Source organism: Schistocerca piceifrons, chromosome 1 (assembly GCF_021461385.2).
Source record: "Schistocerca piceifrons isolate TAMUIC-IGC-003096 chromosome 1, iqSchPice1.1, whole genome shotgun sequence".
NCBI classification, from domain to species: domain Eukaryota; kingdom Metazoa; phylum Arthropoda; class Insecta; order Orthoptera; family Acrididae; genus Schistocerca; species Schistocerca piceifrons.
In genome coordinates, this window is record NC_060138.1 from 957130963 (window position 1) to 957155726 (window position 24764).

General features: G+C 43.5%; 1 protein-coding gene and 1 pseudogene across 1 annotated transcript in view; both read left to right on the forward strand.

Annotated features, from left to right (window-relative positions):
• The window catches only part of LOC124776806 (discoidin domain-containing receptor tyrosine kinase B-like), a 458663-nt gene that overhangs the window by 300701 nt on the left and 133198 nt on the right, over positions 1–24764 (forward strand). The window contains exon 5 of the mRNA XM_047251959.1: positions 17938–18111. Coding sequence (XP_047107915.1) covers positions 17938–18111 — 174 coding nt within the window. The remainder of the gene's footprint in view (positions 1–17937; positions 18112–24764) is intronic.
• On the forward strand, positions 24355–24472 carry LOC124728709 (annotated as a pseudogene).

Below are 24764 nucleotides of genomic sequence, written 5' to 3' on the forward strand. Positions count from 1 at the left end.
GTGCACGAGCTATGGGACACAGCATGTCCGAGGTGGAGATGAAGAGGGGATTTTCCCGTACGACCGTTTCACGAGTGTGCCGTGAATTACAGGAAACCTGTAAACCACCAAATCTCCGACATCGCTGCGGCAGGGAAAGGATGCTACAAGAACGGGACACACGACGACTGAAGAGAATCGTTCATCGTGACGAAAGTGCAACCCTTCCCAAATTGCTGCAGATTTCAATACTGGGCCATCAACAGGTATCACCGTGCGGACCATTCAAGGAAACATCATCGATATGCGCTTTCAGAGCCGAACATCCACACGTGTGCCCTTGATAGCTGCACGACACAAAGCTTTACGCATCGCCTGAGACCGCCAGCACCGACAAAGGACTGCTGAAGGTTCGAAACTTGTTGCCTGGTCGGACGAGCCCCGTTTCAAATTGTATCGTGCGGATGGATGTGTACGGGTATGGAGAAAACCTCATGAATCCATGGACCCTGCATTTCAGCAGGGACTGTTCAAGCTGGTGGATGTTCTGTAATGGTGTGGGGTGTGTACACTTGGAGTGGTATGGGACCCCTGATTCGTCTAGATGCGACTCTGACGGCTGACACGTACGTAAACATCCTGTCTAATCACCTGCATCCATTAATGTGCATTGTGCATTCCGATGGACTTGGGCAATTCCAGCAGGACAACGCGACACCCCACACGTCTAGAATTACTACACAGTCCCTCTTTTGAGTTTAATTACTTCCTCTGGCCACCAGACTCCCCAGACAAGAACGTTATTGACCATATGTGGGATGCTTTGCAATGTACTGTTCAGAAGGGATCTCCACCCCCTTATACTATTACGGATTTATGGACAGCCTTGCAGGATTCACGGTGTCAATTCCCTCCAGCTCTACTTCAGACATTAGTCGAGTCCATGCCACGTCATGTTGTGGTACTTCTGAGTGTTCACTGGGGCTCTGCACGACATTAGGTAGGTGTACCAGTTTCTTTGGCTCTTCAGCGTATTTTTCTTGTAGCCATTCCGGTTTAGCTTTCCTGCGCTTCATATTTAATTCGTTCCTAAGTGACTTGTATATCTGTAATTCTCAATTTTCCTGAAAATGTTTGCGCTTTCGGAAATGCATTGTACTCCACACCTCTACGTCAATTAAAATAAGGAACATGATCCTCGCTTTGTCCCACGAGATTGGGTGACGATTGTCACTATATCTTCTCACTAACAGATGATCTGTAGCTGTCGAACTACTTTTAAAAAGACTCTTAGATCCCACAACGAGACTGAAAAACGAGCTTCGAGAATAATCACCACAATGTCTCATACTTGTTTATAGCAACACCCGTCGATAATGTCGTACATAAATATTAAAGTATAACAATATCTATTCTAAAAAAGTGTCACACTTAAAATTTCCACGGGATGAAGCAGGATTTATGGTCCTGTATTAGAGCTCTCTAAGTCCATCTCGTTAATGAAGCAATACCTCCATGTATGAAGTTGCTGCACGTTCAGTTGTACTCCTACCGAGTACTGATATGCTCTGAACCGCGACACTCACCTAGAAAGCTAGCTGACAATCAAGGTGAACATCATACCCGCGCACTTGAACGCACCTGCAGTTTCACTCAAAGCTTTCCATACAGGGAGAACAACTTTATTTTTAACTGAGGTTCGCTCAGTCCCTACACCGTACTCACATCTTGCAACATCACATCAGCCCCACAGAGTACAGACTTCCCTCCTAGACGAACGTGGGCTTCTCACTGCTCTTATAAATACACTTCGAAACACCATCTTTGGACATGATGGCATAAGAATTCCCTCCGACAACCTGAGATCACTGCCATCCATCCTCGATTTTGCAAGGTCCAAAATTATTTTACCATAGATTCCTTTCTGTTAGTCAACACTGGAAGCAGGCTACAATCAATTTCATTGGCTTACTGGCAATTTCATTGGCCTTCCTTCCGAAGATGCGGCTTCCTGCCACGACTTTTTAAAAGTTTCTATCGAAGATGAGCTGGATAATACCTGCCTTCAATGAAAGGCACAAGACCTTAAGGCAGCCTCGCAGATACTGACGAAGCCTAATAACACAGATTACGGAGAAGTATGGCTCATCATTTCGTGGCGGGACAAGGCCCCATCTCACTAGATACTGGAAACCGGATCCGGTTTCCGCAGTAGCAAAAGGATGAGTTCGAGGACCTGGCATTACTTTTTCATTTTCAGCACTATATTACAGTAGTAGTGCATGTGACTGTCATACCAGATTTACCTTAACACATCCGAACAGTTTCTAGCTAATAACAGATGATAAGCACTCATCATGGTACTAAGCAACAAAGGTGAACAACACGACAAGTACATTAATTTCTTCGGAGTGATCCTTCGACATTATCACCAAATTATATATCGTTTCCAGAAGGTATAGAATAAGGAGTACAGAGATACAATACGTCTGCCGTTCAAACATTTCGTCGTATGAGAAATGTGTTCCTGGTGGTAACACACATTCTCTTATGATGTTTACCAAGTACGAGAAAAACACTTGCGCTGTTCTTCAGAACTTTTGGTAGGTCAAAGATATTAGCACAGTGTCACTTAACCAACATCCCTTTGTTCTTTAATTTGTGTCGTGTAAATCATGTTAACAAGGTCTTAAAGCAGACCTTTTTGGTCACACCTGCAAAATATCTTTGATGGTACAGTTTCTCATCATTGTGAATCAGCTCAAAATAAGACAATGAAAGAAAAGTTATCAAGAAAATTAATTTATGCCAAATTACTTGCTCATTAACTATGGAGGAGAAGCAAGGCAAAGAAAGCTGTTTCGTATATTACCTCCATCTCTGCATTTTACACTGCCTCGTCAAAATGGCTTTCATAATGGCACAATTATAGCTCGTAAGGTCTCCTTCTTGAAGCTCGTGTATGAGAAGACTTCCACGTAAAGCTTGGGTACAATTGTATATTGCCGAGTATGACTCCTCAGTCTAAGGGAACACGTCCAACAGAAACAGTTCCCAGTTTACACAAATGACTGTTGTGGGATCGTCGTTGTGTACCCTTTTCATGGTCATTATAAAACTGTGGAATTTTAATTAAGCTGTTTCTATTGCTTTTTTTCAAGCAACGTTGGCGTTTAGTTCTACGTTATCAACCACAATTAACACTTACCTGTTGTAACCTTTTGTATGATCGGCTATCAGCACGCAGATTTTTTGACTGTTTTTTTTTTATTTCACCAAAGTTATTACTAACATAAAAAATCTTGCAACGGCAAGCAGTCAGGCGACGCAATCGTTGACACTGACTCGTCTGCCTACATAGTGACAAGACTTTCTGCACCCGACGATGATCGAGACGTCGTTATTGTTCTTAACATGCATTATAAACTACTTCTGGTGCACGAACAATCAGTAATTCAAAGAGAGACTGGTTATTGAAAGTCGCCTTTAGTGTCAAGAGATGACAAACATCAGTTGTGTCACTGCCGATTCTGAGAGGGAACTGACGAACGTACGACACATCTCGAGCCATACTCCATGTACAGTATTAGTAATATTTGCGAAGAACTTTTCTCTTGCCGATGAGAAATTCTTTGGAAACGGTAACTAATGTTCAACACAAACTAGAGTCACGCTTGAAGCGACAGGGGGCGTAAACTGAACATTGCCTTTGAATGCGGTAATTTTGAGCCTGAAGATGAACTGCTTCTTAGTACCATCAGTCGAGCAAATGAGGCTGAAGTATATGATAGTTCTGAGAGAAAGAGCGAGAGAGACAGAGGTACAGAGCTGTAAAAATGTAAATCTGAATATTTAGGTGCTGTGACTTGTTACTAAAGCCTCCTAACACTTTCATGTCTTTGTGAAATCTTGCATTTTTTCTGTTAATATATTTGCGTTTTCTCTGAATGTGAATAGCCGGCCGCAGTGACCGAGCGGTTCTAGGCGCTTCAGTCTGGAACCGCGCGACTGCTACGGTCGCAGGTTCGAATCCTGCCTTGGGCATGGATGTGTGTGATGTCCTTAGGTTAGTTAGGTTTAAGTAGTTCTAAGTTCTAGGGGACTGATGACCTCAGCTGTTAAGTCACATAGTGCTCAGAGCCATTTGAACCAATTTTAAATGTGAATAGCTCTCTCAACCGACGTCACGTTGACTTAGAACTTCCTATTCGCAGGTACCGTACCTCAATCGTTTGCAGAATCACTTTGTTGGCGGTCTGTGTGTCTATGTGACCGGCAAAAATCTTCTTTCTCAGTTCTGAAATGATTTACCAAGTTAAAATTTCTGTCGCATCCTGAGTTCTGTGGTTTCTTGGCGATGTAAAGCATTGAAGTTTGTACGTCAATGTAATCAAAAGACACGGCTGTTTATGTCACAAATTTTAACACGTGCAAACTCTCTCATCAAAACCTGTAGTATACTTCCCGTTGGCCTGGAATCATGAAATTTGTCCGGAAGGCTGCACTGTAAAACCAAAGGAAAAATTTCGGTAACTATAAATCTATAATTATATCACATAAAAATTGTCATTTGCTATCTGACTGAATGTCAGTGCATCTATTAAGACCCATTTTTCTCGGGAATGGGTTGGTCATCAAGTTCAAATGTACAGCACTTACTGAGGCTTATAGTCCCTTGACGCTGTTCAAAAGTGAAGCTCCTAAGTCAATGCAATCAAACGATACGGCCATTAATTTAACGTATTTTGATGCTCGGAATCTTACTCATCAGAACCAATGGGGTACTTCCCGTTGATTTAGAATCATGAAATTTGGCAAGAAAAAAGGTCTCACAGTGGAACTAAAGGAAAGAATCCGAAAATTGTTAATTGCAATTATATCACGCATAGAATACTCCTTATGTCATTTTTTATCCAACGTCAAATTTGAAATTAAAGCAATTTGTAGCTCTGCATTCAGGCCGACTGGGTCCTCATGATAAAAGTCAAAGATCAGGCAAGGGACGACATTATTGCTTACATCAAGCGTTTCCGAATTTCTCCGTCATCAGATTTGAAAGAGTGGTTATGGCACGTAGATATGGCTTTTCAAGTTGCATGTGAAACAGCCATTCGCAGACTAGTCGCTCGTGGATATCTGATAGTGCATAAATTCCGGAACGCGTCATATGAGCAATAGAGTCATTCCATGCCTGATGCTTGGCTTTTTGCCATTGCGACCCCGTCATCCTGAATGGCGAATTACTGATTACTATAATAATGGTCGCCTGCTTCTTGCATGACTTTCGGTCACATATACATTATTGATGTTAAAACATTCTCGAAAATCTTAGTATCTCTGGGACCCGTATCTTGCTTTTTTCAACGTCGTTAACAGGGAAAAATGGTCGAGATTGTCGATTCCTGGTATGAATGAACTGTCTGTATATACAATTAAATTTGTGTGGAACCTCAGTGCGCGAGTCCTATTCGCACCTGGCCTGCTTTTTGTATTAATTTTTGTCTCAGTTTTTAAATATTTTGTAGTGAATAAAGTACTGCACTGTGATTCAGAAGGAGCGTGTTTTATAATCCGTCCAGCTATTATTAAGATTTTCGGTTTTGTCTTTCTTTTTCTAAATCACTTGAGCCCAAGTTGTATCCTCCCCACTACTTGTTCAGCTCGTATATGGACTACATCTGTAATTTTTAACGATCCCGTGTTCGACGAGACCTTAACCTTGAGTCTTCGTAACATTTTGAGACATTCTTTACACATCTGCTCCTGATAAACATTTATGTCTTCTGCTAAACCATGAGATTACCACTAAGATTCCTTTTTGTGTATTTGTGTTGTACTTCATTTTATTGCCATACCTTAGATGCGTCTGTTGTTTCAGTATCAGCTTACCGCTTGTCAGTAGTAGACCTTGATATGATCAAGAACTGTAACGCAAAGTACAGAAAACAGTGGAATGCTGTTCATCGACTCTGATCAGACTGTGTCCTCAAACAGTAGGGTACTGACAAGTAAATAAATTGAACTATGAGTGTTTTGAGTAGTGATATTGTGAAAAGATTGGCTTGTTGTCACGCTTCGTAAATGGGCCTGAGTTACTAACGTCAGTTCTCTACACACAAGTTACAGTTAAACGAAAACTATGGGAATTTGAAGTACTACGGCCTTTAGAGTTCGTATGTTTTTCTGACACTTGATCTGTATCCTCTTACTCCGTTTCATCAAGGCCGAATTTAGGAGATCAACGTATATGATTAGCAACACAGAATTCATCTTAAGAACGCAGAGATCATAAACAGAAACTTTGTCGTTATGTTATGCATTTTTTTCGAATTATTACCCCACTCTCAACACAACGTCGCAGGTGGAGTGGATAAAAGCGGTAACTACATTGATCACTCTCTAGATGTTTACCATCAAAAGTACGGTTTTCCAGCCCTGACAGATCTTACACAACAGAAAAACAGGGAAGCGAAACTCGACCGCATAGAAAAGAAGGAGAGAGTATTCATAGAATGACTAATTTATTTATTTGTTCTTTGCACATATTCTCACTCTCAGAAGAAAAAAGAAAGCAAAACAACTTTCTAATTTCAAGTGATACCGTTAGTTCACTGTGCAGGCAATTCCACATTTTGCCTCGCTTGATTCTACTTACAGCTGATATGAATAATTCGCGAAGAGTTATCAGGGTATTCTTTGTGCGCGCTGAAAGCACCCACATGTGCGCTGTACGCGCGGCACGTAATTTTCCTCCGGTTTTTGAAGCAAAGCAGTGTTTAACGTTTAATGTGCCCTGATCCATGCAGTGCACCCTATAACACCGCTTCCCAATTTAATTCGCGAAAAAGCGTCACCTAAGCCGGTGCGTGCTCTCTAACCAACACACACGCACCCAAATACGCACACATACGTACACACACGCTCACGGACACACAAGGCATCGACCGACAGCGGGCTGACCCATGGGACACCGCTAAATGGGTGCGGCGTGGACACGGCCCCCGTCCAGCGCCGCGCATTAATGTTACACCGCGAAAACAAAGCGGTTACTGGAGCGCGCCGATCGACCAGCGACATTACCCAGACCACCTAGTTTGGTATTCTGTACCAGCTTCTCGCGTCTGCGGTGCTCAAAATGCTCCACACTAGTGAACAGTCTCATTTTAACTGAGAGTGCCTACCTTTGATTTCGAAAATAGGAGAGAGGTTTTATATCGTAAAGCGCAGGCACTAAAGGTAAAAATTTTCATCTCTAAGAGAAAATTCCAGAGGAAAACACGAAAGAGGACAAGTGGAACTATATTGAGCTTTTCAGAAGTGCAACATATACAATTATGAAAAATGTCTGAAGTGGCTAAAGGTCCCGCATTATGTGTAAGATCTAGAAAATAAGTCATTAACAAATATAAGTGGTAACAAAAATATACGAGAAGCCCATCGGGTTATCCAATTGCAATCGATTGTGAAAACAAACAAAAAAATGTTAAATGGATTAAGTGTGATTCTTGTGTGTTTTGTATGCAAATGTATACATTCAGAGTATACAGAACAGTAAGTTATAAAAATTATGTTGTTGTCATCAGTCCGAAGACTGATTTTATGCGGCTCTCCATGCTATTCTATCCTGTGGAAGCCTCTTCGTCTCCGAATAACTACTGTAGCCTTCATCCTTCTGAATCAACGTACTGTAATTATCTCTTGGCCTCCCTCTATGACTTTTACTCCCACACTTCCCTACAGTACTTAATTGGTGTTCCCTTGAGGTCTCAGTATGTGTCCTACCAACTGATCCCGTCTTATAGTCAGGTTGCGTCACAAATTTCTTTTCTCCCCAGTTCTGTTCAGTAGCTCGTCATTAGTAACATGTTGTAACCATTTAATGTTCAATGGACTTCCGTGTTACCATATTTCCGTAAGCTTCTATTCTCTTCTTGTCTACATTTTTATCGTCCATGTTTTACTTTCATACATGGCAATACTCTACACAAATACTTTTAGAAAATACATATTAAATCTCTGTCGGCCGGGGCCGAGCGGTTCTAGGCGCTTCAGTCTGGAACCGCGCGACTGCTACGGTCGCAGGTTCGAATCCTGCCTCGGGCATGGATGTGTGTGATGTCCTTAGGTTAGTTAGGTTCAAGTAGTTCTAAGTTCTAGGGGACTGATGACCACAGATGTTAAGTCCCATAGTGCTCAGAGCCATTTTACCCCACGAAATGGGCTAATGCCTCGCAGTGCAAGTCTTTGTCCCATTTGAGTAAAAGATGGATAAAAATGGATGACTGCGTAATAGAATCACATGAAGTAACCTTTTGTTAAGTTGTCCTTATGTAGCCTAGTTACCCAGCACAGTAATAAACTGAAATTTCTCGTTAATTCGAACATAATGCTGAAAAATACTTGTGCAAAAGTAATACTTTCTTCTCCACGAAAGGGCGATTAGTAGTGCAACCTGAAAGGGTTCAATAACTGAGGCTAAGCTGTCTCGTACCTAACAAATAGTGTTGTTTGGCAGGTCCTCTGATTTTTCCTACTGGGTCTTGTTCTTCGGATACTTCTTCGCCAAATAGTAAGTCCATATCTATGTCTGAGGTACTGCTATTATTTGAGAAGTCTGAATCTGACTGCAGAATAATGAACTGGTTGTTCAATCTGTTTTCTGCTTTCCTTGGCACTGACATAATGAAATTAGCTTACATTGTTTGTTTCTACAGCTCGCTTTTTATTTCTTTGGCTCGTCCTTCCTTCTGATTAGGGAGCTTCTATTTTAGAATTCATTTGCTTTCCATTTGTTCTTTACTGGGTGTCGAAGCTTGCAGCACAGATTTCAATGTTTGTCACAAAGCTTTCCCTAAATCTTTATTTTAGACAGCAGACTTATATATTCAGGCCCTTATGTCAAGCACTTTGTTTTCTATTTGGTCTTTTGCGGGGCTATTATTGAAAAATTGTAACATTGTAGGAGCTGTGGGAAATAACTCCAAAGCGCCTGGAAGGATTTGCCCTATTTCACTAGCTTCTGACAAATGCACCATTGTTGAGTTTTGGAGCCAGCTGGAACAATAATTATTTCAATGCGAAAGTGGAGCTTAAATGCAGTAGTGCCAACAAGTTAGTCATTGATTGTGCTTTTCAGACGAAACATTACAAAGTGTTTGAGTGAAACATCTGAAACGTTACATGCAAACAGTAGAAAACAGACTTACTTCATTTTTTTTTTATCTCTGGAGTGACTTGCCGGGACGAACTTTCATGCAACAATAAGTTACAATCAGACATACCTGTCACGTAGTTGTCAACTCCTGAATCGATGGCAGTAAATTCAGAATCTCTATGGGACGTTACCCCACCTACCCTATTGGCGAGCACTCTGCCTTCCTTAAATAAATATGAAATCAATCATGTTGGTACATACAGAAGCTCGCTAAAGTGTCTGTAACCTCCGGTATTGTTGCAAGAACGTAAGATGCAAGGCAGCTCGAGACCTAATTCCATCTTCCAGTAATCCATTAGATAATTTGCCTGTAAACTCCGCGAAGACTTAAGCTGTTCTCGTACGTCTTTCCGTCAGAGTCAGTCGATCAATTCTATCATCTTCTAGTGGTATAGTCCTTCAAGCATGACTCGGAATGTCACCACTAGTTTTCTGGACATAGCCCTTCTTCCACTTGCTTATGCGATCTGTCTTTATGATACTTCCACACCCCCCATGCCAATGATGCGACCTTTCTCAAACCCCAAAAGACGGCTACTAGCTGCATGTACATTGTGTCTGGGCAAGTTGTGTTGCGATCTCCACCTGAAAAGCAATTAACGGATTTTTGTTTTATTTGAATGAAATGTATGATTCAGAGAAAAAGAGAATTTGCCCATAACTGCCGCTTCTTGAGTACAGATCACATATTCTAGAAATTAGCGGACTTTCGAGTTTATAGACGGTTTCACGATATAATTTTTGTTCACACTACATCGACGAAGATCGTAACATGCTTGTATCAGGATTCCAAAATAGTCTGACGTGGAGGTATCAAATAAGGCGTCTCACATCTGCTCACAGTTTATAACAAGGGAAATAGCGCTGATCGCTTACTACCAAAGGCAAATTTGAGTAACGCTTCTATGACTGACAGCTTCTGTCCGTCAATGTGCATCAGATGATATTAAACACGACTGAAGCGCATGCATTGACAGATGTTATTTATTTCAAATTTTGGTGACCACTTACGTGTCTTAGACACGAGTAGTAGTCATAGCCCCCAGTTTACTTTTCATATGGTTTCCTAGATATCAACCAGTTTTCTGTTGCGTGGTGGAAATCGAGCTATAATAAACATTTTGGCGGAATAGTGAGAGAGGTGGATCGCTCTTCAGTCCTGCAAGACTTCGCTTTTCCTTCATTCCCCTAAATTACTTAAATCAAACGAAAATATGTTTTCTCTCATAACTTCACGAAAAACTACGATTTCCATCCTTCTGTAACGGTATTCTGTCTCTAATGACCTCACTGTTGACGCTAGGTGAAACTCAAACCTTTCCCGTTTCTCAAAGAAGCAATACTACCTCTATTGAGGGAGACTGGTTTCTATCTGTCGAAACCTAAGTAAAGATTTGAGTAAACCTTTGGCGTGCAACTGCTTTGTGAGATTTCTTCTGTATCCATGATTCTACAGTTGCTGATTGCTGTCATATTCATTATTTTAACAGTAATAGCGTGTAGATGTGGTTGTTCACGTTACCTATATGATCCATATGGGAAAATAGCCCATATAAACGATGTGTCTCACATAAGCGGGTATTTATAGCCCTTACTCTCATTCTGGTTGTAGCTACATCCTTATTTGCTGTACAGAACAATATCTCACAAAAGTTATAGAAAGTCATCAGTTTATCACGTCATCAGTGATCTGCATTCCTGAAAGTGAAAACTGAAGATTGGACATTAAATCCTAATATTCCATCCGTTCTTCGTACAACGATTCCGCTGAATTTTACAGCTCTTGGATTGATTAATGCTTGTGGATGTTGCTAGAACAACGGAACCTATTTTGAAGATGAGGACACTGAACAAAAAAATACTCTGTCGCAGAAGAAATCACACAAATAACGTGTAAGACCGATTCTGTCATTAATATTTGCCACGATTTGGTAAGGTTTCTCCTAATGTGCCATATACAGCTGAAAGTACTCGTTAATGGTTAGATCCTACAAGGGATTTTGGTTGCTTTGTTTTTTCCGGTGATGGAAATAGCAGTCCCAGACATTTAAGATGGAACGAAGCTTCGGTGATTTAGCGGCCCAGTCGAGGGGTTACAGCAGGCCCCATCTTTCGACAAACCAGTGTCGTAGATGTGCAGCCCTGTGACCACACGCAACACAGAAGACGAGAGATTTTACGTCATATTCGCCATGAAGCTGTAAAGAAATGGCAGCACTTGTTCACGGGAAGTGTTTACTTAAACATCCTTCTTCGTAGTTACAGTATTCTGCATGAGTGGGCGCAATCTATGGCACGAAAAACTCTCCTACAAAAGCACGGAACCATCTCCGGTCTGAACTAAACCGCACACTTCGCACTGAATCCTTCATTAGGCACCTGGTGCACTCAAGGCCTTACTTCAATGTGAACTCTATCCGCATGCCCTGACGGGCTCAACGATACCGACAAACCGCCGTGTCTTCCTCCGATAATGATGTATTGTACGCGGTATGGAGGAGCATGAGAGTTAGCGCCTCGTTCTATAGGCCGTTGTCAGTTTCGTGACTTGAATCCGCTAAAGAAGTTCCTCAGTTGGCGTCACGAGTCCAGGTCCATCTCAATGCAATCCGTTCACTTCGGTAAAATACCCGAGAGTACCGGGAATCGAACCTGGTTCTTCCGAGTGACAGTCAGCCGCGTTGATCACTTACACTCAAGGCCTAGCATCCATTGTAAACATGCAAAATCGCGGCTTGGTATACCACAGTACACTTTTACAATCCATCTACTGCCTTCTTCCAGCGGTTTGCCTCATGAAAGACTTTCAACCTTATCTAATAGTGTGAGCAATGGTCTTTTGCAGGTACCCGACTCTTAATGTCCTTGCAAACAGTTACCTTCCTGTGAGCGCTTAATTACAAATTCCCTACAGCAGCAGTTCTTGCCCTCTTATCTGACTTATCCACCTATTTATGGTAGAATTTTTTACACATTACGAACTAAAAACACACGAGGCTTTGCAATATTCTACAGTATTTATTATTTAACTAATAACCAATAACCAGTTTTCGACTATTAGGCCCTAATCGAGCGGGATTATGTCTAAGTAGAAATCCAGTTATTGGCTAGTCAAATAATATTGTATAAGAGGCACTCATATGAAAATGATACAGATGACCATAACTGTCTGTCACTGTGGAATAATATAGTCAATGCCTTCGCGGAAAAATGTCTGCGGTTGCAACAGGAAACCATGATTTTACCCAGACATGCACCTCGTCGTCCGAAGCAAATCGAAGGCCACGAATGTCTTCAGGGATCCGAAAATACGGAAATCCCAGGGGTGGAGATCGGTTCTGGGTGCAGGACATGTAAAGGCTTCCCAGCGAAAATCGTGCGGCGTACTCGAAACAACTTGACAACAAATCGCCCGTCCACATGTTGGGAATCGAGTGCATCGAAGGAGTTTCGCTGGGAAGCCCTTACTGATTAAAATCTTTAAAAATCCTGAATATAGTCCCGATAAATCCCTACACGATTTCTTTATTTTTAGAGCCCCCAAGGAAGGCACTCATGGCCTTCGATTTTCTTCAGACGAAAAGGTGCAGACCTGGGTACAACCTTGGTTCCGTAGACAACCGCAAATATTTTTCCATGAAGGCATTCGCTCTTAGTGGGACAAATGTATTACTAATTATGGCGATTACTTTTGAAATAATATAGGATGTTACAAAAAGGTACGACCAAACTTTCAGGAAACATTCCTCACACACAAAGAAAGAAAATATGTTATGTGGACATGTGTCCGGAAACGCTTACTTTCCATGTTAGAGCTCATTTTATTACTACTCTTCAAATAACATTAATCATGGAATGGAAACACACAGCAACAGAACTTACCAGCGTGACTTCAAACACTTTGTTACAGGAAATGTTCAAAATATCCTCCGTTAGCGAGGATACATGCATCCACCCTCCGTCGCATGGAATCCCTAATGCGCTCATACAGCCCTGGAGAATGGCGTATTGTGTCACAGCCGTCCACAATACGAGCACGAAGAGTCTCTACATTTGGTACCGGGGTTGCGTAGACAAGAGCTTTCAAATGCCCCCATAAATGAAAGTCAAGAGGGATGAGGTCAGGAGAGCGTGGAGGCCATGGAATTGGTCCGCCTCTACCAATCCATCGGTCACCGAATCTGTTGTTGAGAAGCGTACGAACACTTCGACTGAAATGTGCAGGAGCTCCATCGTGCATGAACCACATGTTGTGTCGTACTTGTAAAGGCACATATTCTAGCAGCACAGGTAGAGTATCCCGTATGAAATCATGATAACGTGCTCCATTGAGCGTAGATGGAAGAACATGGGGCCCAATCAAGACATCACCAACAATGCCTGCCCAAACGTTCACAGAAAATCTGTGTTGATGACGTGATTGCACAATTGCGTGCGGATTCTTGCGTGCGGATTCTCGGTCAGCCCACACATGTTGATTGTGAAAATTTACAATTTGATCACGTTGGAATGAAGCCTCATCCGTAAAGAGAACATTTGCACTGAAATAAGGATTGACACATTGTTGGATGAACCATTCGCAGAAGTGTACCCGTGGAGGCCAATCAGCTGCTGATAGTGCCTGCACACGCTGTACATGGTACGGAAACAACTGGTTCTCCCGTAGCACTCTCCATACAGTGACGTGGTCGACGTTACGTTGTACAGCAGCAACTTCTCTGACGCTGACATTAGGCTTATCGTCAACTGCACGAAGAATTGCCTCGTCCATTGCAGGTGTCCTCGTCGTTCTAGTTCTGCCCCAGTCGCGAGTCATAGGCTGGAATGTTCCGTGCTCCTTAAGACGCCGATCAATTGCTTCGAACGTCTTCCTGTCGGGACACCTTCGTTCTGGAATTCTGTCTCAATACAAACGTACCGCGCCACGGCTATTGCCCCGTGCTAATCCATACATCAAATGGGCATCTACCAACTCCGCATTTGTATACATTGCACTTACTGAAAAACCACGTTCGTGACGAACACTAACCTCTTGTTGCTACGTACTGATATGCTTTATACTAGCACTGTAGAGCAATGAGTCGCATGTCAACACAAGCACCGAAGTCAACATTACCGTCCTCCAATTGGGCCAACTAGCGGTGAACCGAGGAAGTACAATACATACTGAGCTCTAACATGGAAATTAAGCGTTTCCGGACACATGTCCATATAACATCTTTTCTTTATTTGTGTGTGAGGAATGTTTCCTGCAAGTTTGGCCGTACCTTTTTGTAACACCCTGTATAAATGAATACGTGGTTCGGACATGCCAGAAGAAACTTACACCACGCAGATCCGCTGCTGTGACACATTCTACGTAAGCTGAAGGCGGAAGCGGAGGAAAGGAAAGGAAATGGAAGGAATTATTGATGTATTTGCGCCAGAACTTTGTACGAACCAGCACCGACGAGTGAAAATTGTGGCGGACCGATACTCAAACGAAGGATCACCTGCTTACTAGGCAGTGCCGTTAGCCAATGCGCAATCTCGACACAATAGTATTAAAGCGGTTGCGCGCACTATCTCTGTGTGCCTCCCGACCGATCCACATTCCCATCTAACGCCATCTATTCGCAGTCCCCGTCCATACTCCCTATGCTCACTGCTTTCAGATTCCCACAGCGGATCTGACGCAACTGCGCATCTACACTGAAGGCGGTGGACTCATTCTCCAGGCGAATCAGTTATACTATATGAATGCAACTGACAACCATAGTTCCCTCCCTTTCGTTTACTTTTTTCTTTTTTCTTTATTGTATTTCAATTCCCCATCGGGGCGGGCTGGCAGCAGCATAGGCGCTGATCTTCAGCCGAAAGACATAGAACAAAACTATAGAAGACATTTAAAAACAGCAAAGGAGAGAATAAGGTGAACATATATATATAAAAGGGGGAACATCATGGAAGGCAATAGACAAAAAACGAGGTGACTGTGAAATGGAGATAAAAAACTGTTTAAAAGTAGCACACACAAAAAGCCACACACTGCGACGGTTGAAAGAACACAAGGCACAGTACGACAGGAGCATAAAGGTAGCGACGGATGGCATAGCACATAACGTAACACTGACGGCGAACCTCAAGGCAGTTCACAATTAAAATCACACCTCTAGACGCACACGAGAAACAGCACTAAACACAACACTGATGTGGCACACTGATGATGATCAATACAGAGGATCTGCCAGCCGCTAGGAGATGAGTGAGACCTGAAGAAGGGAGGGAGGGGAAGAGATGGGGGAGGTGAGCGGGGGGCGCGTGGAAGTGGGCCTGGTAGGGAGGGATGTGGGAAGGAGAGAGGCAAGGATGGGGTGCAGGGTCTCAGGGGAGGGGGGGACGGGGCGTTTACTTTCTACCCCCTCCATCTTCTACTAACATAGTACGTATGACACTGCGGGTTCCGTGTGGTGTCTGCTCTTTCGAGCATGTCCGAAATAACTGACACCACGCATTAGTGCAACTGATTCACCTGGATGAGAAATGAATTCACTGCCTGCTGCGTGGACTCACAATTACGTCCGGCTTCTTGCGGGAATCTCAAAGTAGCGAGCATGGAGGATATGGAAGGGAAATGCGGGTAGGTGGCGCTAGATAGAAATGTGAGTCGGCCTGGGGGAGCACCAGGATCGTCTGCGGAATTGCGATAAATACTGTGTCCTGATGGCGCAGGGGCTAATGCAAGAGCCTTGTAAACAGCGATCGCTGATGCGAGTATCGGCCCGGCCCACATTTTCACTCAGCGCCGCTGACTCGGCATAAAGTCTTGATGCAGCTCTGTCCTTTCTTTCTCTCCCCCCCCCCCCCCCCCCCCCGCTCCACCTTCAATTAACATAATTTTCCTGATTCATAGTTGTTATAGCGTACGAAACTGATTGTAATTTTCGAGGCAGCCATTCTTAGCATAATCTTGTTTCTTGTTACTACTACGTTGCATGTTTTTAAAGTATGTTCTCTCTTAGCTAGTACTATTCCAAGCATAATGGAAAGATGTCTGTATGGTGTGAAAATTGGTAATTGACCCTAAATAATGAAAAGTGTGAAATCATTCACAAGAGTCCCAGAAGGAATCCCTTAAACTTCGGTCAAATTTAAAGGCCATACATTCTACTAAATACCTAGGAATTATAATTACGAACATCTCAAATTGGAAAGAACGGACAGAAAATGTTGTGAGGAAGGAAAACTAAAGACTGCGTTTTATTGGCAGAACACTTAGAGTAAGTAACAGATCTGCTAAAAAAGACTGCCTACACTACGTTTGTCCGTCCTCTTTTGGTGTACTGATGGGCGATCCGGGATCCTTAACAGATAGTATTAGCGGAGTACACCGAGAAATTTCACAGAAGAGCAGCTTGTTTTGTATTGCCGCAAATAGGAGAGAGAGTGTCACTGACATGATACAGGATATGGGGTGGATATTATTACAAGAAAGGCGGTTTTCGTCACGGAGGAATCATCTCACGAAATTTCAAAAATGGTTCAAAATGGTTCAAATGGCTCTGAGCACTATGGGACTTAACAGCTGTGGTCATCAGTCCCCTAGAACTTAGAACTACTTAAACCTAACTAACCTAAGGACATCACACACATCCATGCCCGAGGCAGGATTCGAACCTGCGACCGTAGCAGTCGCGCGCTTCCGGATTGCGCGCCTAGAACCGCGAGACCGAAATTTCAATCATCAACTTTCTCGTCCGAAGGTGAAAATATTTTGTTGATGCCGAACTACACAGGCAGAAACGATCATCATAATAAAAGAAGGGAAATCAGAGATCACACGGAGAGACATTGGTTTTGGTTTTTTTCCGCGCGCTGTTCGAGATTGGAATAATGGAGAGTTACTGTGAAAGTCGTTCGATGAACCCTCTGCCAGGCAATTAAGCGTGACTTGTAGAGTATCCATGTAGATACAGATGTAGATGTATATAAAACAAAGGCACAACACAACTTTATGTTCGCTGGTGTGCTAAAACGGTTTTTCCACTAAAGAAAAATATCCCTGATAGAAAAGCATTTTTAAAATAGCTGTTAGTATTGTGAACAGGCGAAATTACTTTCGTCCAGCCACAGCTGTGGATTCGTTGATTGCTCTAGGAGCAGGTTCATGAAACTACAACACATGAAATATGAGTTTGTTTTATTACATAAGTAAGTAAAAGTTTTAGTTAACTTTGACAACCTTCATTGCCACAGAAATACCGGATAGTTTACAATTGTTAAGGATTAGGAAAGCATCACTTGATACAGTACTTAACAAACTGTTCCACATTTAATTGAACGAGTCCAGTCCTGTGATGTTGACTCGCTCAGATGAGTTCACGAACTGTGCGCGGTCTTTCTACCTGGACACTATACTGACAGCAGCTTGAGGGCTCTGCTTTGCTGTGAGGGTGAAAGGGGGGGGGGGGGAGCGTGGTCTTTACGATTGACTCTCATATGTCGTCACGGATTGCAGCGAGCTGTCGCTAATATCTGTGGTTGCCAACTTTGACGTGTCAACGCGATCATTGTACCATACTACACACAGTGAAACAGTCTCAATGAAAAGTCCAAAATTACATGTCGAATTTCCTACATCTGCTTCCACAATTCTTAAATTGTCTGTTTGCTATAGTAGTATTCATATTCCTGTTTCAAGTACGCCCCGTTCCCTATCGACGTAACGGTGATGCGAGGCGTGTTCTCGGTGTGCGTGCCTGCAGGAGGCGTCGTGTCCTACTCGATCCCAGAGGACACGGTGGCTGTGTCGCAGGAGCTGTCGGACGCCACATACGACGGGGAGCACCGCGGCGGCATGCTGGTGGCCGGGCTCGGCCGCCTCGTGGACGGACAGCTGGGCGCCGACAACTTCCGCATCGACGTCGGATACGGCAGAGGTAAGCGGCGAAGCCACGCGAAATTAAAATCAGCTTTACAAATGCAACGGAAGTGAAGCTGCTCGGCCGCCACTATAGTGACGTCACTGAACTTACATATGGAAACACCCAGATTCCGGTGGCGCAAGTCGAGTGACGTCACTTTTACTAAAATTTGTGGTCACCTTAACTCTGTGACGCCACTTTTATTGCCCCACTACTGACTAGTCTCATTCGACTGACGCCTAGTGGCTGAGCTTCGAAACGTCAGCTCCTTATTCTGATTTTCGTGTTAGTAATTTCGCCGCGTGCTTGTATTGCAGTACCAGAAAATCTCTCAATAATCTTCATAAACAATTGTACAGTTTCTTGAACTGTAAGGGCAGCATTAAAAACCTATCCAGTGAACCTGAAAAGACAATAACAAGTTAGATGGAGGGTATATAATATCAGCTAGACTGTAGCTTATAATAAAGGTACATGAACATTCAAATATCAGGTACAATGACCTTCAGTGTACTACCATAGCGTAATGAAAACCATCGATATAAAATAAATTTAATATCTACTATATCTGTGATGTTTTATTTAATTAACTGATGTAGGTGTGGAATCAAGGTATTAGCTTTCAGGTGAGTGACGACATCGTAAAAGACATCCACGATTTAAAACAAGAACTTTTAAATTGTAATTTTGAGGAGTTTGTAGCTGCAAGGTGTTTCTCAATCCAGCTCATGTCTAGAAATGTACCTTCTGGATTTAAAATAAGTTTGATGATCATCAAAAATGGCTCTGAGCACTGTGGGACTTAACAGCTGTGGTCATCAGTGCCCTAGAACTTAGAACTACTTAAACCTAACTAACCTAAGGACATCACTCACATCCATGCCCGAGGCAGGATTCGAACCTGCGACCGTAGCAGTCACACGGTTCCAGACTGCGCGCCTAGAACCGCGAGACCACCGCGGCCGGCGATGATCATCATTTCAAATCTCGCGCTTCGCGTTATTCGCAGAGCACAGACAAAGATTTTCTGCTCTACTAGAGCCTATGGCATGGGCAGTGTTCCATCACTCTTCGTTAGGCTATCTTCTACATGACTTAGAACGTCCCCGTCAAGGTCGAGAGTGCGGCGCGTCTGTGGAGCACCGTAGTCATCCCTCACAGTCGCGAACGCGCCAGTTTATCGTAGCCCCTCTAATGGGACAAACATTGTGTGTGACGTCATAACTGCAACAGGGTCTTTCGACGACGCCCTCATATCTGTTTGCGTGCGTTCTATGAGGCGGCAGACACGAAACTAATAAAATCTCAAAATTAATTCATTTTTTAAACGGTACATTTTAGGACATTGCTTCCTTGTCAAAACTAAACCTAATAAGTCATCTCTACAGCCCGTAGTAGCTTGCAATGGGAATTTTGAAACACACTACACAGGCTGAGTCACTAACTATTGCCACCTAGAATAACTCAGAAAATGTGATGCAAAGTTTGTGTGACAAATGTTGCATTGGAGAACGGGGGGCATAATATGACATTGGTTTTTTGTTGCTAGATGGGGCGCTTCAGAGATATGAAGGTCAACTTTGTTTTTTAAATAGGATGCTATAGTTTGGTACCTATTTTCTGATAGCAGCTATCGAGACCAATCCAATGATGTCCAACAGTAAGGTCTTTGAAGGTCAACGAAGGTCACAAAGGTGGCATGAACGTCCATTTACAGAACGTGTTCGAAGTGATGACAACTGATATCAGTGCCGTGCTGCAATCTTCTTATCATGGATTGAGTGTTATTCCTTAGCACCTTGGCACTTTTCGAAGTACATGCTCTGACAATTCTCTCTCGTTTAACGTGCAAATAGTAAATATTCGCTGAATACGGCGTGTCCATCTAACGTGCCGTTGACATGTAAACACCGTTAGACGGTTTCGCAATACAACACTTATAGGAACGGTAAGACTAGTATCGTCGAACCAGGAGAATGTGAATGATGTATTCCTTCGAAGAACAAGTCGATAAACTTCCTATCTACGTAGAATGCCAACGAAATTCACTGAGAGCTAGAGACTTACACGTTGAAAGATATCCTCAGCGTACTCACCATACACGTCGTACGTTTACATATGTCTATGATAAACTGAGAACAACTGGATCTTTAAAGCATCGGAAACATATTCGACAAAGGAAAGTTACTAACGAGGAAACGGAAATTATTAGTCTTGCCACTGTGGTTCGAGATACTTGTGTTAGTTCGCGTCAAATCGCAAGGGAATCTGGCGTTAGCCAGAGTAGTGTTGTTGTGTCCTGCATCGCCATAAATATCATCCTTACCATATCAGTCTCCACCAAATATTAACTGGTACGGATTGTACGTGTCGCATTGAATTCTGCCGATGGCCTCAACTTCACAGTCAGAGGAATGACAAATTTATTAATTTGTTTTTATTTACTGACGAGGCTACATTCACTAACCATGGAAATGTTAATTTGCATAACATGCAACTGAAAATCCATATGGGCTGCGGCAAGTTGCACACCAAAAATCGTGGTCGGTGAATGTATGGTGTGGGATTCTGGAGGACAGAATTATAGGCCCTTATTTCATGGAAGGAAATATTAATGGTAGGAAGTACACCACATTCCTGCAAGAAACATTAGGTCGTTATTGGAAGAAATACCTTTAGGAAGACGGAACAGAATGTGGTATCAGCACGATGGGTATGAGGCACATTTTACGCTGACGGCTACAAATAAGTTGCAGAGACCATTCCCAAATCGTTGAATTGGACGTGGACGAGAAGTGTCGTGGCCGCCTCGTTCGCAGACTTCACGCCTCTGGATTTTTTCTTGTGGGGATTCGTAAAAGACAGTGTTTATAAAGACATTCCAGCTAAGCCTGAAGATTTGCGAGAGAGAATGGTCAGAGCATGTGCTTCGATAAGTGCCGATGGGCTAAGGAATACCACTCAGTCCATGATATTGCAGCACTGCATTGATACCAATGGTCACCACGTCGAACACTTCCTGTAAATGGACGTTCATGCCACCTCTGTGACCTTCAAATAAGATACTGTTACACATTACTGGATTCGTGTCTATAGCCGCTATCAGATAATTGATACCAAACTATAGCATCCCATTTAAAAAAAAAGTTGACCTTCATATCTCCGAAGCGACTTCATCTAGCAACAAAAAACCAACGTCATATTATGGACCCCGTTGTCCCATGCAACTGTTGTCAAACAAACTTTTCAGCTCCTATCATACTATCGGAGTTATTCGAGGTGGCAATAGTTAGTGATTCACCCTGTATGATGGAGAGGTGACAGGTAATCTCCAGATGTCAAATATCGAAGTGACACTAGACTTTTACTCAAGCCGGTACTGTATCTCTAATATTAGCATCAGGCTTTTTAAAATAACCCGATACCAATCTCTACAAGTACTCAAAATCAGGGTTAGTATGAAGCTCAACAAGTACTCAAAATCAGGGTTAGTATAAGTATATGGTTCACAAATCGATCTTTATCTTCGAGAGTTACTTTGTCTAAGTGTGTGTGTGACATCCTAGTGTTATTTCTGCGCAAAATCCACTTCCAAGTCCTACATGCTTTCTCGGTTCCATGTTGGGTTCAAATGGCTCTGAGCACTATGGGACTTAACATCTGAGGTCATCAGTCCCCTAGAACTTAGAACTACGTAAACCTAACTAACCTAAGGACACCAAACACATCCATGACCGAGGCAGGATTCGAACCTGCGACCATAGCAGCAACGCGATTCCGGACTGAAGCGCCTAGAACAGCTCCGCCACCGCGGCCGGCTTCATGTTGGGTTCTTGGTTTATTTATAAAGCCATAACCTAAATGGCACTCGTCTGGTGTGAGACGTGGCCCGGGGAGGGGTCCACTTGGGGCCGAACCACACAATAACCCTCGATTCGGTGTGGGGCGCCGGTGGGGTGAGTGGACTGCTGTAGCCTGTTGTGCAGTTGTGAACCACTACGGGCTACGGCGGGGACGAAGCCTCTCCGTGGTTTCTAGGTCCCCAGTTCCATACAATACAATACATGCAGTTACCATTGTTAGCAAAGTGGTTATCGCCAAGCGTTATCGTGCGTCTTTTTCCTTTCGATTCTTGCTGTATGAGGCACAAGCAGGCTGCTAGCTTCTTGATGTACAGAACGTCTAATTATAAATCAATACTTAAATGTAAAGCTCTGAAACCGGGAGTAGGCCTATATATAAAACGTGCAGCCCATACTTTATAGGCCGGTATTTTTTTCCTCGATACACCGATATTTCTCTGGATATACCGGGTGCCGATAATGATAATTTCTTAAATCTCGATGTATCAGATTCCAGATAATTTATAAAAAATATATAGGCTCCTATTTTGGAAACAGCAACACGCTACGCCGCTACCGACCAGCATCCATGTCATTTGTTGTGGGGTCACTTCAATTGTAGTGGAAATCCGACATAACACAGAAATAGCTGTAATGGCGTCACTGGGGTAAGGTAGCCGGGTCGCGTGCCCTACCTTGGCGCCACTTTCGTATGGGGTGCAATTTTATTATGGACAAAAATATTACGAATGGCAGAAGAAAATGGGATGAAGGAGTTCGACGAGGAATCAGGAAAACGAAGATTAAGAAGTAGATGTGGAAGATGAAGAAGAAGAAGGAAATGAAGGAATTTATTGGATGTCCTATACTGGCGGCAATGTCAATGGCGACAATGTTTGAAATCATCAAGAGATAGGGACTGCGCTGTGTTGAGAAACAGTTTCACAGTTATGGAGACGTGTTAGTCATTTTTTCGACCACTACCTGTAATCACTATGTTTTGCCACTTGAGACAATCGAAGGAGGTTCAAAGAACATAACAGTTATTGGAGTAGCATTCCACATCTAAACTTGTTCATGTTGAATAAAAACCGCTGGAGTTGTTATAAACCCTTTATTACACTACTGGCCATTAAAATTGCTACACCACGGAGATGACGTGCTTCAGACGCGAAATTTAACCGACAGGAAGAAGATGCTGTGATATGCAAATGATTAGCTTTTCAGAGCATTCACACAAGTTGGCGCCGGTGGCGACCCCTACAACATGCTGACATTAGGATAGTTTCCAACCGATTTCTCATACACAAACAGTAGGTGACCGGCGTTGCCTGGTGAAACGTTGTTGTGATGCCTCGTGTAAGGAGATGAAATGCGTACCATCACGTTTCCGACTTTGATAAAGGTCGGATTGTAGCCTATCGTGATTACGGTTTATCGTATCGCGACATTGCTGCTCGCGTTGGTCGAGATCCAATGACTGTTAGCAGAATATGTAAACGGTGGGTTGGGGAGGGTAATACGGAACGCCGTACTGGATCCCAACGGCTTCGTATCACTAGCAGTCGAGATGAAAGTCATCTTATCCACATGGCTGTAACGGATCGTGGAGCCACATCTCGATCCCTGAGTCAACAGATGGGGACGTTTGCAAGACAACAACCATCTGCACGAACAGTTCGACGATGTTTGCAGCAGCATGGACTATCAGCTCGGAGACCATGACTGCGGTTACGCTTAACGCTGCATCACAGACAGGAGCGCATGCGATGGTACTCAAAGACGAACCTGAGTGCACGAATGCCAAACGTCATTTTTTCGGATGAATCTAGGTTCTGTTTACAGCATCATGATGGTCGCATCCGTGTTTGGTGACATCGTTGTGAACGCACATTGGAAGCGTGTATTCGTCATCGCCATACTGGCGTATCATCCGGCGTGATGGTATAGGGTGCCATACGTTACACGTCTGGCTCACCTCTTGTTCACATTGACGGCACTTTGAACAGTGGACGCTACATTTCAGATGTGTTACGACCCGTGGCCTTACCCTTCGTTCGATCCCTGCGAAACCGTACATTTCACCAGGGTAATGCGCGACCGCATGTTGCAGGTCCTGTACGGGCCTTTCTGGATACAGAAAATGTTCGACTGCTGCCCTGGCCAGCGCATTCTCCAGATCTCTCAGCAATTGAAAACGTCTGGTCAATGACGGCCGAGCAACTGGACCGTCACAATACGCCAGTCCCTATTCCTGATGAACTGTGTTATCGTGTTGACGCTGCATGGGCAGCTGTACCTGTACAGGCCATCCAAGCTCTGTTTGACTCAATGTCCAGGCTTATCAAGGCCGTTATTACGGCTAGAGGTGGTTGTTCTGGGTACTGATTTCTGAAGATCTATGCGCCCAAATTGTGGCAACGGCCTTGCCGCAGTGGAGAAACCGGTTCCCGTCAGATCATCGAAGTTAAGCGCTGTCGGTCGTGGCCGGCACTTGGATGGGTGACCATCCGGGCCCCCATGAGCTGTTGCCTCGTAATGCCAACTGAGGAGCTTGTCGACCGAATAGTAGCGGCTCCGGTCAGAGAAAACCACCATAACGACCGGGAGAGCGGTGTGCTGACCTCACGCCCCTCCTATCCGCATCCTCACATGAGGATGAAACGGCGGTCGGATGGTCCCGATGTGCCACGTGTGGCCTGTAGATGGAGTGCTTTTTTTTATGCACCCAAATTGCGTGAAAATGTAATCACATGTCAGTTCTAGTAGAATATATTTGTCCAATAAATACCTGTTTATCATCTGCATTTCTTCTTGGTGTAGCAG